General features: G+C 34.7%; 1 protein-coding gene across 1 annotated transcript in view; it reads right to left on the bottom strand.

Annotated features, from left to right (window-relative positions):
* Positions 1-18580, bottom strand: part of RBM26 (RNA binding motif protein 26) — a 99877-nt gene that overhangs the window by 8670 nt on the left and 72627 nt on the right. Inside the window, 4 exon segments of the mRNA XM_043992277.1 lie at positions 10559-10645; positions 14731-14931; positions 17958-18011; positions 18013-18063. Coding sequence (XP_043848212.1) covers positions 10559-10645; positions 14731-14931; positions 17958-18011; positions 18013-18063 — 393 coding nt within the window.

Raw genomic sequence — 18580 nt, forward strand, 5'->3', positions numbered from 1 at the left:
TATTCTCCCACTGAAATCTAATATCCAAGATACTTCTACTGAAGGTCAATTAGAGTATCAACATTTTGATAAATACTTAATAAAAATACAAAGTTGGGCTTCCCTCTGATAATTCTTAACAGCACCAACATAGAGAAAAATAAAGTATCTCCTAAAAATTTTAACACTCATAGAAAAGTTTAAGTCCAAAAGAAATTAAATGTTACTTTAAAATAAACCTTAAATAGAAATATAAGAAACTAGTAATTCTCCCCCCGACCCACTACCTCCAAAAATTTTTTTAAAATCTAATGTTTGTTACTGTAGGGTTATAGCAGTGATAGAAGTGCAAGTATTAGTTTATTCCTGGCACATTTGACAGAATAAATTTAGGTTAGTTAATTTTGTTTCTTTCATCACATCAAAATTTCAGTTTTTATAGGTTAACAGCACCAAAACAAAAAACGGTAAGCTGAGAAATTCTTGGGACCTGGCAAAGCAGCAGCACGAGAGAGGGAGAATGAACTGGACTGGGGAGTCAAATAATTTTAATCACTTACTGTAACTATTTAATTTCAAAGACAAGTCACAACTTCTATGAGCCTCAGTTTCCATATCTACATGATGAGGAATTTGAGGTAATTTCCAACTCAAGTATTTTATTTGTAATTATTCCCTTCTCTGGTCATGGCTCTTAATGCTTCCTTCTTGCCCCCTTCAGGCCCAAGTTCTGATGCTTTCTTCCAGGTCTTACTCTCCTCCAATACTAAGGATTCTGGAGGCAAATTCAGGGGATCTGGTTGGCTTATTTACCCTACCAGTGGCCAAAAAGTATATACTATAGATGTATTTTAATGTTATTTAATTCAACTACTTAAATTTTTGGACCAATCGACACCCCCAACATGCCAGATGATAAATAATATGTAAAGATAATGAATATAAGTCCACCACAAATGGTCAACATCAAATATCTTATTTGTATGTTACTTATCCAAGAACTTTGAATTATCAAGAGCATGACCTCAAATAGTGAAAAAAGAAAGAACTCTTTGAACTACAAGGAGATATGTTACCAAGTCCATGTAACAGCCTTCACACATAAAGAACAGCGAGCTTCAAATGCACACTTACGTCCTATTTATTCTTCATTTACATTCTAAAAGCTTTCTGTCTATTTGACCAGCCTAGAAGCTGATTAGGAGCACAATATATTAGAATTCAAACTCTACTTTCAACTTTTATATTAACTTAATCTTGTCTACATATAATAGTGGTACAAATTTCAAAAACGAAGATGCAAATTTTATCCTGATTCAAGTAGAATGAAGATCAAGTCCAGCTACTTCACTTTACATATAAAGAATCCATGGTTCAGAGGTGAGGTCTCTTGCCCCAGATAACACAAAGCTTATTATTAGCAAGGTAAAACAAAAACTAAAGCCAGGATTTTCAGAGTCCCAGGTATGGTTCTACAACAGATTTCATCTTATTTCCTAAATCCCACCTTGGCCCCCTATCTTGTAAGATGGAAAAAGCTCACCATCTTTCTAAAATAACTTCAATTTTCTTTTTTATCCATAAGGCAATTACAAGGACTCGTTATTAAGTCCCCTCTCCCTCCCTCCACCCCTCCAAAAAAAAAAAAAAAAAAGAGAAAAAACCAAACCAAACCCTTCCTTACTTTTGTTCAAAATTCTAAAACATCATATTGAAGAGTTGCATTTTGTCCCACACACTCCTATCAAGTCTCTTAGAAGCCAACTGCTATGAATTCTGGGCTAATCTGCATTTTATCACCAGCTTCCACGAGGGTAGGATTTAGTATGAGTTTAATGTGTTCTATCCCAAATGGTATTTAAATAATGAAATATTATAAAAGGACCTTCACATTCAGTAGTTTCTTAGAGAAGTTAAAAAGCAGTCCCCATTTTACAGTTGAAGAATCTGAAGCTCAGAGCAGTTAAGTGACTTGCCCCAAGTTTAAGTCTTGATACAGCTGAAATCAAACCCGAGTCTTCTAACTACAAACCTAACTCTTTTAAACAAGGTTCTGAGCATGCACTAAGAGTAAATATTAATTTTTAAATACAAGGCCTGTTTACTCCTGAAGAATATGACTAATGCTCCAGTTTTCTAAAGTACAAGTTTAAAACAAATTTGTAATACTGTTATAATTACAGGGGGGTGAGGGTATAAAAAGAAAAATAGCAAGAGGGTAAAGGAGGAAAGATTCCACGCAAACCACATTAAGAGCACGCTCTCCCCACCGTTCTCTTTGTCTCTACATTCCCCTTTAATCTCTTCCCCAAGTCATTGGGGAGAGGGAGAAAAGTAAGATCTCTGTGACATTTTTTGGTTCTTGTTTTTTTAAGCCACAGGCAAAGCATCCCAAAGGGCTGAGATCTGAGCAAAAATTACAGAAGTGACTTTCAGGAAAAGAAATCATTTTCTCCAAAAGTCAAAGGATAGAGGTTCCGCAATATAAGCAACATTACTACCCATCAGGATTTGTGCCCTGACCTGACAAGTAGAGGCACAGATTTCATGAAATGGGTCAGAAGGACAAGAAGAAAGTAATGTCCCTTCTTAGGGAAGAGACTACCATACCCACTAAAGAGAGGGCTGAGAATTCTAGCCTCAGGAAATTTGATTCTGATCAAGGCTGATGTGAGATCTGAGTATAGAAATCAGTGACCAAACAGCCAAAAGGTTAACTAGATGCACCTAGGTAGGCAACTCTTCAGCTGTGCCTTTTATAATCCCCTGGAATAAAAAGGTGGCACAAGCAATTGATAAAATGGACAAAGTTGAGAAGGTATTCTTTTGATTCAATTAAAAAAACCAAACCAAACACATCTTTATGTAACAAACATGAGACAGCATGGTGTTGGCTTAGGAGCCAGGCAAGCGTGAGTTCAGGTCTTAAACCTAACATATACTGGCAGCGTAACCCTGGGTAAGTCACTTAACCTAAGAGAAGGTACCAAACAATCTACAACTGATTGAAGGAATATTTTTAATCTGGAAGTTTCTGATAACAAAAAAATCACAGATCTACCTTTTATACTATTTAATAAGCAGCTTTATACCATGTACTTCAATGACTTCTAATACGGAAATATCCTTTGGTAAAACACCAATTTTCAGCCAACTATGTCAAATCAAGGTAATGTGGATTTACTAAGTACCTAACTATGTGTTAAGTACTGTGCAAATTTTGGAGTTAGTATCAGAAGCAAAAACAAGTCCAGAACTCAAGGAGTCGACAGTCTAATGGGGAGACAACCTGCAAACAACTATGAACAAAAAAGATGTATACAAGATAAATTGTAGATAATCCCAGAGGAAGGTACTAGTAGACTAGCATTAAGGGAGACTGGGAAAGTACCCTGAAGAAAAGGAGATTTTAGCTGAGATGTGAAGGAAGACAGAGATAAATTAGGAAGGGAGAGAATTTCAAGCATGGATGAAGAGCCAATAGTCTAGAAAGAAAGTTTAAGGTTACAAGGGCTTTGAAATTTCAATCTACTTAAATTTCTATATTTGTCAATCTTAAAATACTATTCAACCCACATGACAATATCAGACTTCTAGAGTCCTTGTCCTTACAGGTGTAGCATTAATCAGATAAATTTCCTACTGTCCTTGTGACTTAAATGAAATCATCTCCTTAGATTTTAAGCAGGTACATATTTTTAAATGTGCATTTGCTGGCAATTATCACTTTTATTGCAACTTTGTACATATTTTCAATAAAGAATTTTCCTTCCATACTAATCCTGGTCCTTTTTACTAGTACTGGTCATTTCTACGTACTGTATATTAGTTTTGTGCATAATGAAAATTTTATAAAACCCCATAAACCTAAGAACTAGGAAAAACAAAAGAATATATTATAAGTGAGGTTAACGGAATACCACACAAGCAAAACTTCCAAATTTTTTAGAGACAAAAATATTGTAAAATTAAATTAACATATATTACTGAATGTCTGTCGACAAGGCACTTCTTCTAGATGATAAGGGGGATACATTTCGACATTGTCAAGAAGCCTAAAATCTAGCTGGGGGGGTGGAGTGGGGGACAAGGGTAAATACACAAATACAATATGGGTTATTAAAAGTTCATATGAGGGATAAAGAGCACTATAAATTTCAAGATACAGTAGTTTAATTCTGGGCTCAAAGCAAGTAGATGAACCCATTTAAAAAATTTACAATAAGGTCTAACCAAATATAGGAACACTATTTTTTTTTGTACAATGAATGCAACACATCACCACACCCCAAGTTCTACTTCCTAAAATGAAACTGCATCATGCAAATGAGAAAAAAATGCAAAGAAAATTAGTACAGGCTTATTACCTCATCTTCCTTGCTATTATCCTCACTATGCCCAAGGAGCCACCAATGTTATACTTTCTCCATGGAACGCTGCCTCAAAACTGTATCACTAACTCATTCCTCATCAGATTTATCATTGACAGAAACAGGTAAAGCACTGACAGAAAAAAGATAAAGTCATTCTGCCTCATAGATGACTTATAAAAGAATGCTACAAAAGAAAAAATTTTTCACTTATAAAACTTGGATCTTCTAAAATAATCTGTGAAAATATGGACCCTATAATAGAAACAAGACAATTTAAAACTTCCTATAAATTATAGAAAATATGATTATTATTAAAATTCACTCCACAATACAAATTGGGTCAGAGCAATTTTATTTTCCTGATATGAAATATTGGTAAGTAACAGTATATTGGGGAATTTAGATAAATTTAGATGGCCACCACAGTTCTATTTTATCTAGGAGGCAACGCTGTTATATGAAGGATATATATGTGTATATATGGTTATTATCTGAAAATGATCATGATTCTAATGCAAACCTGACTGTATTATACACAAATAGGAGGTATGGGGGAAGGAGGGTGTCAAAAGGCAAGGTTGTGGCACAGTTGAAAAATTAGCAATCTATATTTTACTATTATCCAAAAAAGACTAGAACAGCCAAATATTTTTATTTCTCATTTCCAAAATGCTTCTCTTCCTACAACAGTTAAACCTTACTCTTTTATAGTTTCCTATTCTTTTCTATTCAATTATGTTGTGATAAGGAGCAAAACTGCTCAAACTTTAGTTTTTTGTTCATTAGACATTCTAAATGAAAAGTAGGCAAAGAATCTACTTGGATTTTTTTTTCAAAGAGTCAATTTTATGATAAAATGAATAGATGAACTAACTACTGTAATGATTGGAATGACGCCACCTGCTGGAGACTTCCTGTAGAAAAGATCAGCAATGAGGTGAAGGTCTCTGAGGGCAAGACCATGTGTTATTTCTCTGACGTCAGGAAGTGACGTTTACTAGTGAGAGGAGGAAGGGGGAGCCTGGCGCTCTGACTCGCACTCTTTCCTGTGGACTCTGGCGGAGAGCAGAGCTAGGAATGCTCTCTCCCTTTAATAGATAGATGAATGTAGGCCTTTTTCTATCTCTCTACCAAATTCTTATTCTCCTTATTAAATGCTTAAAAGTCTAACTCTTGCTAAAGCTTATAATTTATTGGCGACCACTCATTAGATTTTAGATAGGTTTAGCTAGCATTTTAGCCCTTACAGATGGCTGACCATGAAGAGGGATAAGCTGAACCTCAGTCTTCTGATCTTCAGGTTGGGTAAGAAATTTCCCCTACCCTGTCCCTTTAAATCCAAAGTACTGCTGAATTGCCGGGTGTTTTCTATTTAAATTTTCAAATGGACCTTTTAAACTCACTAATTACCCTATTTTTGATTTTAGTCTGTTTAACCAGACAAATGGGAGATAAGATAATGTTAATGCTTTGTTTTTGTAGATTTTCTATTTTTATTTTTCTTAGAAGAGCCAGCAAGGTGCTCACTCAAGGGAATATAAATATACCCCTCTCTCCCAACCATGCCAGTTGGCCAAGATGCCATCCAATCACAAGAGGAATACATGCAAGAGCAGACACTGAACTGTCACATGAGGGGAGACATGCATGAAGTCAAGGTATGGCCGAGAGAACGGCTTTTTACAAATGTTGAGGTTGGATTCTTTTGGTTTAATTTTTTATTTTCTTTTTCCCCACAATACTGTAGAGATGGCTGGAAGTTTTGATCCCACCCATCTCACTTCTACACCTGGCTTCTATGCCCACTCCTATATGCCCGATGCCATGGACATCTCAATCCCATGCATCTGATTTAAGTCTGACACAGTTTCCTCCAATATGTACAGTGGCATGGACATATATTCCATTCACCTATTTTAAGCCTGGCATACTGTATGGGCAGTATATATTGCTCAAGTGTGGGAATGCTCATATTCCATCATTTCTCTGTTCTTTTATGGTAACTCCCATAATTATCTCAGGTATCATGATTACCAGAAGTGTTGGATTTGGCCTTGACATCTGTTACCAATTATATTAGATTTTTAAATTTCTCATAATGGCATGAGGATAATTAGGCAGATGATGCAAAAAGTGATGAAACAAAGATAAAAATTATTTTTAGAAATTAATATCGCAGCAACTGTCTTCTCAATTTACCCTCCACAAGGGGGGACAATAGTAATATTAAATTTTAAAGAATGTTTCCATTTTTGTTTTATTATATGTTTCATGTGTAACAACTAAGATTCTGAATTCCCTTAGACATGTTTTGAGAACTTTCATTGTTTGATTTGATTACTGACAAAGCTATTTGAAAGTTGAGTTAAGCTCAATTTTGTAGGAAAGATTCCTGGCTTATTACCAGCATCCACACATCAACCCCTGAAAAGACTTCCATTCCACGACTACATCTAGAGGGACATCTGAAAAAAGACTTTCAGAGACTTTAAATGAACAGTTTTGATTTGTTGTTGTTGTTTTTTCTTTTCTCCTTCTGTTATAATATACTCTATCTGTTACATGTACTCTCTGCAGAGGCCCCTCCCTTTGCAAGACCAATGTCAAAGCTCCGGTTCATGAGGACAAAAAACCGCCCCTCTGGACAAAACTTTCCTCTCTCCCTTTTCTATATTGTTATTAATATATTGTTAGTTAGCATAGGATATTATATTCTGTTATTTTTACTGTTTCATCAAGGAAATGCCCCGTTTCTTAAATGCTTATGCCTTTAAGTTTAAGATGGAGCAATCTAAAAGCACAATGCAATCAAGACAGACTGAAATGTTAGTCAGTTTGAGAGAAAATTTGACTTAAATATAAATATATGCCCTTTAGAGGGAAAATAAAAAGTCCACCAATGCAGTTTAAAAAATTGTTACCTAAACTAGTATTACTTTCCAAAAGACATAATTAGGTATATTCAAAGCAAAAAACATCCCAAGACATATGGTCACCTCAATTTTTAAAAGGCTTTGTTGAAACGCAATGCTCACTTATACTTTAAAACAAACAAACAAAAAAATCCCCACAAAACAACCTTGTAGAGTCTATGCAGAGAAAGACCCTTTCTTAAAATGATGATTTAAAAAGGGGGGGGGGTGGAGGGGGAAGGGGTGTCCCAAACCAAAAATTAACATTTTTTGCAATGAGAAACACTAAAAACTTTCTCAATGGGGATTAAAAAAAAAAGAATAAAGCAAAGCAATTGTCCTCTTCATCAGTTATTTGACAGAGTTTTAGACATGCTAGTATGAGCAAAAAGGTAAAGTAAAAAAAAAAAAAATCAAAGGCATATACACTGAGGTAGGTCTTGGTTTGCTTATAAAATCCCAGAGAAGCCACAAATAAAGGCATGAAATAACTTCAGTGAAGTAGTACGATACAAAATAAGCCCACAAAAATCTTCTCCTACAGGTCTACAGAAGCACTCCAACTCTGGGTCAAAGGATCAAGATTACAACTAGAATACCAGAAAGCTGCCCTTAATTATTATGGCACATACTCTGGCAACTAGGATAATTCTAATGGTATGGGAAAACCCTTTCATACATCAAGAATCAGATTTTGATGTGTCACCACCAAGTGCTTTCTGGCCATATCCTCTCCTCAAGTTTTCCAGCAAAGCTCCTGGGACCCACTGGGGAAGGTAAACACTAGATCACCTCTCTAGAGGGATGGCAGTCAGCAAGATATACCGAAAAGAAGAGACACCAAACTTAAAAAGTTGAAGAAATATTAAAGAACAGCACTGATTATATACAGTTAACACCTTTCTGGTTTTGTGAACAAAACCTGTGATTTCACTGGTACAGGAAACTCCTTATGCAAATGTTCAGTACATTGATGCAGATAAGCACCTATTCTGCTATCTGTCTTCTTAGAGAGCTGCCACCTGAGGCACCTCGAGGGTTGAATGAGCCAACTCAGGTTATATAGTCTGTAATTTTCAGAGGCAGGACCTAAACCCAGGTCTTCCTTACTCCAGGGCCAGCTGTATTTCTCTCTATTACTACCACACTACTCACTCTATATACAGCACAGGCTAAGCAAAACTATTATATTTCTAAAGTGAATATTGCTTATAAAATGGAATCATTACCAACTCTTCATCTAGCAACCACAACCTAAACTATTATTCAATATAAATGTCAGCATAAAAAAAAAAAAACCCTTTATTGGTAGGCTAAACCAACAATCAAATTAACCAAAACACCAGAAAGTAGAGTTAAGAAAATTATTTTCATGACTTTTTAACTATAAAGTTAAAATTTACTATTGCAAACAACTGATTAAGTGTAAGGTTAATATTTACCATAGCAAATAGCTGACTTTTAAAAGGAGGGCAAAACTAAGCAATAAATAAGCTAACTTAAACACTACACTTTTTAGTAGAGAATTTCAAAGGTCCTGAAGGTTGAGTACACAGAGAATCTATCCACTGATGATTAATTTAATTGCTTTCTTCCAAATACTATCCATTAGTAGGTAGGAAGTAGATAAATTGAGAATAAAAGCACTGTCTTAAGAATTGGCAGATAATGTCAAGTTTTCTGTGGGCTAAAAAGGGTGTGGTACAGGATACAGAACTAGACTTGTAGTCAGTAGATCTGAGTTCAAATTCTGCCTGTGATTCTTGCATCTATAACCCTTAGTTAAGTCATTTAATCTCTCTGGTCCTCAACTTCTTCGTTTATAAAATAGTAAGACTGGATTGAAGACCTCGAAGGTCACTTCCAATTCTTATGAAATTCCTATGAAATCCTGCCTTTACTGGCTTGTGTGACCTTCATACTTAACCTCAGTTTTCTCATCTATAAAATGGAGATAACAGTTCCAACATCACAAAGTTGTTGCATGGTCCAAAATCAATATTATATATAAGGCATTTTACATACTTTGAAGTGACATGTCAGAATAATAATTGATATTTTGTTATTGTGTATTATATCTGCTATCTATCAAAAAGTAGGTGTTTACTAAGCAGTCAACAATGCTTATCTAGGGTAAGGTTTTTTCCCAGGGCCTTTTAAATATGAATCTTCAACTAATCGAAGAACTGTACGAATTACAGATTCATCTTTTGCTTCTGTTTTAAATTGTGCAGCAAATTGAATGAAACAAAAAGATTTTTAAATGCTCCAAATAACGAATAAGAAAAATAAAAATCAAATGAAAATAACCAAGGAATGATGTCACTAGCAAAGATGACAAAAGATAAGTATCTATATTGGAGGAACTATAGCAAGATAAACAAACTAATAAAGGGTTATTAATAGTGTGAATTGGTTTAACTGTTCTGAAAAACTATTGGGAAATACACAAAAAGAGTAATTAATTGTTCAAACTTTGTTCCCAGAAATCCCACTAGTAGGCATGCACCCTAGGGAGGTCATATGTGTATCAAAATATTCATTTTGTAGTAGCAAAAAAAATTTGGTAATTTGGTTTCTGTCATCTGAAGAATAGCTGAACAAATTATGGCATGAATATAATATAATTATTCTACATTAACAAATGACAAGTATGAGGAATTCAGAAAAACACATAGAGAGTTCATATAACCTTAGAGAGAAAAAAGCAGAACCAAGAGAAGAGTTCAATCTAGGAGTTCATAACTGATTTTTTTTTTCTTGTTTGGTTTATCTTTTCTGTCATGGACCTCACTTTGGCAGTCTGGTGAAGCCTATGCACTCCTCAGAGTAATGTTTTAGATGCAAAAATAAAATATGCAAGATAATGAAGGAAAAATATTATACTGAAATTCAGTTTTAAAACAAGTTCATGGACCCTAGGTAAAGAACCTCTGGTTTCAACAACAAAAGTATACAATGTAAATGGGAGGACAAAACCTGTAAGGCAGCTAGCTGAACATAGATTCAATGCAATGACCAATCTTGGTCCAAGAAAGCAGATGACAAAACAAACTTCCATCTTCTTGTGAAGAAAAGCAATGGACTATGAGTGCTGAATGCTCCATATGCTTCAGATAAAATTGCTATTTCTGTTATATTTGTTCAACCGTTTTTCTTTGATACAAAGGTAGAATCTATCACAGGGCAGAAATTTAGTGAACTATTAGAAAATTATGGTGGTACTAAAAGATAAGGCACCAATAATACTTTCAAAATGGATTTTTCAAATGGTTAAAGTATTGTTGGACTTACTGCTTCTGCTTCTGCTCTTGTCTTGAATGTAATTACCGCATGAAGAGAGGAGTCATCAATCTGACAATCTTCAATTTCACCATATTGCTTAAAAAAAAAAAATCTCCATTTAAATGTTACGTCATTTAAAATTTCAAACATTAATAAAAACATAAGATCATACAAATAAACCCACGCCACAATAAGGTAGAAGAGAACAGTAATGCCTTATCATTCCCAACATTCTCACAAAATCTGATTTGTACATTATTTGAGTGCATGTTTGTGTGTACATGCACATATGTAAGGTTAAACGTGTGTGTGTGGGCAGGAGAAGAAACAGTACAGAACTGAATCTAGTACCAGTCCTAAAGTAAGAAAACCTAAATTCCAATCAAGTTCCAGCTCTTACACATATTAGCTATTTGTAATAGCCTGGGCAAATTGCTTAACCTCTCTAGCAGCAGACACCAAAGATTATAAAGTTGCAAATCAAGCTACTTGGCAGTAATGGTAGAAGAAATTTTGTGTAAGACATTAATCATAGGTCCAGACCAAAAATACACTTGTGTGTGCAACATTTGTTTAAAACATTTTCAGTTTAAAGATACAGTCCATATTTGAATTGAAACTACATTCATATCAACATAACTGATTTCCCTTATTGTACACTGTTTGGTAGACAGAAACCTTACTTTTCCAAGCTTATTTTCAATGCTGTTATAAATGCCATTATTTTTGAAAATAAGAACACCAGAATATGTTTCTTTCTCATAAAGCTTTGAGTGCTAAATATTCCTATTTGAAACTTATTTGCACTTTGCTATTAGTAAAAGTAGAAGAAAATCCATTATTGAAAAAGGCCACCATAAAGAAGATTTTATGCGATCTGAGTATAAATGATAACCCACATAAGCAATCATTTGTTCTGAAAAAACATTTCTTTTTTTTTTTTTTACAAGGCAATGGGGGTTAAGTGATTTGCCCAGGGTCACACAGCTAGTAAGTGTCAAGTGTCTGAGGCCGGATCCGAACCCAGGTACTCCTGAATCCAGGGCCGGTGCTTTAACCACTGCGCCATCTAGCTGCCCCTGAAAAAACATTTCTAAAAATGAATATTTCCTTATCAAGATCCTGTCCAAATAAGAATTGTTCTAAAACTTAACAAAAAAATAAAAAGACGGTATAGAGAAAAGACAGGCATAGTCTGACATTTTTGTTGTTATTCAATTGTGCTGGACTCTTTGTAACCCCCCAGGAACACTATGTTTATGGGATTTTCTTGGCAAAGATATTAAAGTGGTTTGCCATTTCCCTCTCCAGTGAATTAAAGCAAAACAGGTTAAGTAACTTGCCCAGGGTCACATAGCTAATAAATGTCTAAAGAAATTATTTGAACTCAGGTCTTCCTGACTCCAGACCCAAAGTTCTATCCATTGATCCACCTAGCTGCCCCTAGGCAAAAAGAGGTTAGGTGACTTGCTCAAGGTCACACAGCTGGTTAAGTGTCTGAGGATGGATTTGAACTCAGGTTTTCCTCACTCTAGGCCCAATGTTCTATCCCCTGAGACACCTAATTGCTTCCTATAATCTGACATGTAACACCATAATTTTGGGAGATAGAGTTCCAAGAAAATATAGAAAGAATCCAAAATAAACAAAAGTTCTAAAATTATACAGAAGTGATTAGAAGCTCTCAAGAATGAAATAACAAAGACACAAAGGTGACCAATTCCAATAGTGAGATATATAAGAAAGACATAGACACATAAGCAAGAGATCAATTATTTGGGAGAGAGCACATTCTGGAGCAAATAAAGGTAAAGAAAGAAAAAAATGAAAAAAGAAAGGAGAAGGAGAAGAGGATGTCCAGCTATCCTAGGGAAAAGAACAAAAGGGTAGAACCACTGATAATAAATAATACCAACAAGATAATAAATAACAAAAAGAACTTCTCAAATTCTTATTTGTTTCACATTTTCTACAATTAAAAAATAAGCCAAAGATCTGAAAACGGGAAGGGAGGTTGGGGTGAATAAAAACATATAATAGAAAATAAATATGAAGACAACTAAGGAGAGAGCAAAAGAAAAACCTTGTTTTTCTGATTAGTTCAAATCACCAAGCACTCTGAGAAACCATATTACAGGGAATTGAAAGAATCGGCAGCTATGACTGTTAAGCCACTCTTGGGAATCTCTGAAGGACTGTGGAGAATAGCAAATACCACAAAAGTAGAAAAGGGCAAATGAAAAAAAGGGGGGGTGGAAAGGGAGGAAAAAGTAGGACCTGCAAACTACAGACCAGCAAGCTTGCTTAAATGTCATGAAAAATTCTATAAGTTATTACTTAAAGGATTCATTAACCATCATTAATGAACATCTAGAAAGGAAGCAGTGGTTAGAACAAGCCAATATGGTTGAATTTAAGAATAGGTCATGCCAAAATTATGCATTGAATATAAATATCAAAAATCAAGATTTATTAGAAAAATTATATAAATACATAAACCCAAGAGTCATTCCTCAATAGATATGTGGTGTCAAAGGATATTTATGCATTGAATATAAAGATCTAAAATCAAAGTTTATTTAGAAAATTGATATAAGTACATAAAACCAAGAGTCATTCATTCCCTGATAGATATGTGGTATCAAAGGATATGAATAGCTTTTAAAAGAATTATCAATGAAAACATTGCTCCAAATCATTAATAAGGAAAAGGTAAATTAATAAATTTCACCTCATACCTAGCAAATTGCAAAAGAGGTTAAAAAAGATAGAAATATTCCCATGCTTATGGGGCTGTAGAAGACAAGTACACAAATGCACTGTTGGCAGAATTTTAAATTGGTCCAATTTATATCCATGGACCCAAAGAAGTCATTGATAAGACATATAACCTAAGGAGTTCAAAAGATTCCATATATATGAAAATATTCATAGCAGTAATTTTTGAGGGAGTGGACCATATGACCTCTGAAGTCCCTTTTAGCTCTAGACCTCTGATGCTCTATCAAGTCTTATACTGAGGATCCAAAAAACATTTTGACAAATACAAGTTGGCACTAGAAGGCAACTCAAGATCCAGATATATATTTACGTACAAGCAAAACTGTGACTGATCCAAACTTAGAATGCACTGGGACAACCCCCTCCACACACACCCCAGTTTTCAGTGACAAAAATGGGGCATATTAGTCTTTGTTTCATTCTACCCCAGTCAAACGACATGAGGAGCACTGTGTCCTGTCTAAGCACTACTTTTTAGGAAGGAAATTAATTTAAGAGAACAACCAAAATAGTGAAGAGCTTTGGAGTTCAAGCCATATGAAGCTCCAGTTGAAGGAACTTTGATTACTGGGGCCTGAAGATAACTTATTAAGGACATAAGAGCTGTCTTCAAGTAGTCAGGGGACTATTTCAGAAGAGGCTGCTTCTGGTAATCCCCAAGGGCAAAACCAAGGGTAATGCATGAAGTGGTAAGGTGAAAATGTATGGTAAAAAAGAGCTGAGAAAAAATTTCCTAAAAATGAAGAGCTAAGCAAAAATGGAAGTAGCAGGGTCCCCTCAGAAATCGGCAATAGGTAGATAACCAATTACTATGTTATAGAAGGGACTTTAAATTCAGTATAAATTGGACTAGAGTTCTGTTCCAACTCTCAGATTCTGTGCTTTGGTTTCATCAAAATGACATAACCTTACCCAACAGCATCAAGAATGTATTCCGTATGTTTTTAATAAAATGCTAGGATTAAGCAAGTCATTTCTATACTGTGTAATGTTTTAAGTATTCAAATAATATGTCATTTTTAATGGTACTGTAATATTCACTATTAAAAGCAATCTGATAATAAACATGTATGGAAGTGACCGGTACATATGGAGAGAAAAGTATTTTCATTCCTTAAGTCATAAAAAGTAGAAAACCTGACAAAATCAGTAACTAGCGACAAGGCTTTATTCTGAGAGGAAAAAAAAAGGCTTTCATAGGCACTGTACAGAACTAGTCTGCAGCCAAAAAAAGGAAAAAAAAAAAAACAACAACATTTTACTTCAAAGACAAAAGAAGAAATTGATGGGCTTTTTTTCCTTTTCTTAAACCACCAATAAATCAGCTGAGACATATAATTTAATTCTCTCTAATATAATGTATGTTCTTGGATAAAATAGTCATCAAAATCATTAGATACCGCAAAATGGGGGAGGAGGTCTTCTCTATCGCTCTCAGTAAATGCAGAGATCTCTAATGCTCTTGGGCGATGGTCTACCACAGCATGACCAGGAACACCTCTTCCTCGACCACGACCCCTTCCTCTGCCCCGAGTTGTACCTCGACCTCTTGAATGAATTCCTCGCCCTCGACCAGATGAAAGAATCCCTCTTTTTGCAGCCTAAAACAAATTATAAAGTGCATGCCATTTATTTATATTCAAGCAATATACCAACCATTTTTGCAATCAGCATTATCATCATCACTAACATTTATTTACTAGCACTTAAAGATTCACAAAGTACTTTACTAATACCTCATTTTATTCGCAAAATAACTTAAGGGGGGGGAGTTGCTATTATTTTAAAGATGAGGAAACTGGAATAGACAGAGGTTAACTTTCCCAGGGTCACAAAGTTAGTTAATTGTCTGAGATTCGATTTCAGGTCTTCCTAATTCCAGATTCAGCCAGTTAGCTGCCTTACAATAGACTAATGTTGTTGTTTTTTAAATTGTATTTTGACAGGAAAACTGCAATTATTAAGGGTTTTGCTTTTTTTTTTTGTCTGAACATATGACATATACTACAGAACACCTAAGTTGGGACTCTGATTTTAAAAGGAAATTCTTTAATCCAGTTTGCTTCTTTTGTCCAAAGAATGAAACTTATTTTAAGGTCTGAAATTATTGAGCATGTTCTCCTTCTATTCTCAGATCCCCAAATTATTAAAAATTTCATCTAGACTTACAATGTCATCCAAGTGGGGAACTCTTGAAGAGGAAATTCATTCCATCAACACAGATCAGAAAACTACTATGGCTGGAGCCAAGAATGGTTATTATATTTTAAAATAAAGTTTTACTGTATTTTCAAATGTAAAAACCCTTCTTAGCTTGTAGGCCATACAAAAATGATTTTTATGATTAGGAGTTGGCCCTTTGGCCTTGGTCCCTAGGCCTATGCTGCTGATGGCACAGTGGTTTTACTCAGAACCAAAAGCCAGAATACAAGCAGAGGCAACCCAGATCATGTTTATTTTTAATTTTAAAAAGTTATCATAAAATTAACAGTGCTGGATTTGTTTTCAGTATTAAAGTAAAATAAACTTGATTACTTCTAACAAGAGTAGTATTAAGGCAAGAATTTTTGTATATTACTACATATTTACCAATCTGAGCTCATAGGAGAATGTTTAATCTTAAAATTAGATAAAACTAACTAAAACCTAAATAATGTTTTCACTAAAGACGTATTAGTATTAGCTGCAATTTAAACTTCAGCCACAACACGGACAGAATGCAAGTTCGTATATAAGTGTACTACTGTAAAGAATAACATCTAAAATGTTTTATTCACAAGTGCTGAAACTGTGAACTAAAAGTTTAAATTCAGAACTTTTTTTTAAACCTATAACAGTATAACACTATTTAAAATGTCAACATTCAACCTTTCCATCTTTAAAATGAACCCTCTATTATTTCCCTCCCTCCAAAGTTCTAAGATATTAACATGAATGTTCAAGAATGGAATTCCATTTTTTTTCTACCAATAAAACAAAATCTGCAAAACTATGTAAAAATAACACAGAACCCACACCATTAATGGGGCTTACTTTTCTTACCTCACACTCAAAATATATACGTTAAAAAATCAATATTCTTGTTTAAAACTCAGAAATCTTAATGCAAATGGAGTGATAAAATTAATTAAGAATTGTTAAGTAAATAAAAAAATGTAGCCAAATGAAAAGAAAATTATGTGCTTTCTTTTGTAAACATCCACAGCACCCACCTATAGGCAAAACCTTCTAAGCCACTATATACTACATTTCAAATGATATAAAATTTACTAGCAATAGCATGATTCAACAAATAAGGTGGGGATGACCGATGTGCAAGCTAATAAAGCTTGGGGGGGGGGTGAAGTGGGGGAAAAAAGTGGGGAAAAATCCTGCCTCTTAGATAACATTACAGCATAAGTAGTAATAAAAAAAAGTCACAGATTTAGAGCTGCAATTCAATAAATAGTTATTAAGCACAATGTGCCAGGCACTGTACTAGGAAGAAACCCACAGAGGCCAGTCAGTCTGACCCCTTCATTTCACAAATGAAGAACTGAGATATTCAGTGACTTACCCAAAGTCACAGAGCAATTAAGGTGTCTTGAGGTAAGATTTAAACATGGTGTTTCTGCCTTCAAATTCAGTGTCCTGACAATTGTACCATGCCATTCCTATACTATGACACCTCTCCATAGGCTATAGACTATTTGTAAATACAGAAAGTTAAAAACACCCTGACAATAATAACTGAAGAATCTAAAGGAATTTGTTAAGATTTATATGTAGTAATTCAGAATGAAAAATTAGATGCCATGGAACATACATATCTAAAACTAGATGAATTGTCAAGATTATTAAATAGGGGCAACTAGGTGGCGCAGTGGGTAAAGCACAGCCCTGGATTCAGGAGGACCTGAGTTCAAATCTGGCCTCAGACATTTGACACTTACTAGCTGTGTGACCCTGGGCAAATCACTTAAGCCTCATTCCCCCCGCCCCCCCCAAGAAAAGATTATTAAATAGCAAATATCAACAGAACTTTAACTATGAATACTGGTTTGACTTAAATTAGTAAAACTTAAAAAGTACACAACTCTTTTAAAAAATGGTAAATTGTGTGAGTTATACAAGTATAGTCAATAATCATTTTTCTTCAATGTTTTTGTATGTATTTTTAAAAATAAAAATAGGATGACACTTCCAATGACTATGTTCTACTGTGTGCTTGTCATAGAAATAAAATTAAATTAAAAAAAGTAACAGTACAGGTGGCCCGAGATGACGGCACAAGGAATTATTTGATTCTTCTCTCCTATCAACATACCTTTCTTCCTTCTTCTAAGCCCAGACCCCAAAACATGGAAATGGGCCAAAGAGAGTGCATTCATGCTCCTTTGCTTCCTTATCCCCTACAAGGCTAAGCACTAGAAATTCAGGGCCTGTTATTTTAAACTTGATGTCCCCAGGTCCTGCCATAGTTCTCTGTACAGTCAAGTGTTTAAAGAAAATTCAGGCCATGGTGGATGTGCCATACTCCTAAACATGTATGTCACAGGTGTTAATGACTGATATCAACACAGAAACAATATTTTGGAAAAATACTAGTCTAAGTATCCTTATATCTTATGATATTAATGAAACATACTTCAAGCTGCAGTTCTGTATATTTTCTCTAAGTTCACGTGACTTCTTCTCCAGCCCTGCATCTTCTTATACAAATCCAGTTCTGTGTCCAGTAATTCTTTCTGCATCTGAAAAATTATAAAGACTAAACAGTTGAAGTATTAGTTTACATTTATAATTCGCTCCCATCCATTAAAATCTTACCTAACCCCTTCAAGACCCAGCTCAATTCCTTCATGAAGCTTTCCCTGACAACTTCAGCATTCATTAATCATTTTCTGTTCTGAAATTCTATAGTTCTTATAATCTATAATCACATAATTTATATTTTCCTTTACACTGTTTGCTGTATTTAGGAACCAGGTCTTATATTTTATCTGAATTATCCACCTCTACCCCTAACTCTACCCCCAAAGTATCTTGCAATCTTGGCACACAGAGAGGCTAAATAAATAATTTCTGGTTAACAAGTCACTTTATATTTGGTACCATTTTAGGTTAAAATATTTACTAAGAGTTGAGACAAAACCAATCAAGTGCCAGTCAATCTAACACAATAGATAAAATATACTAGACATGTAGTCTGGGGGCTGAGAGTTCTTAAAGTAGAAAGATACCACCCATTTCCTCAAGGCCCAAATCAAA

The sequence above is a fragment of the Dromiciops gliroides genome, chromosome 3, assembly GCF_019393635.1.
Source record: "Dromiciops gliroides isolate mDroGli1 chromosome 3, mDroGli1.pri, whole genome shotgun sequence".
Taxonomy (NCBI): domain Eukaryota; kingdom Metazoa; phylum Chordata; class Mammalia; order Microbiotheria; family Microbiotheriidae; genus Dromiciops; species Dromiciops gliroides.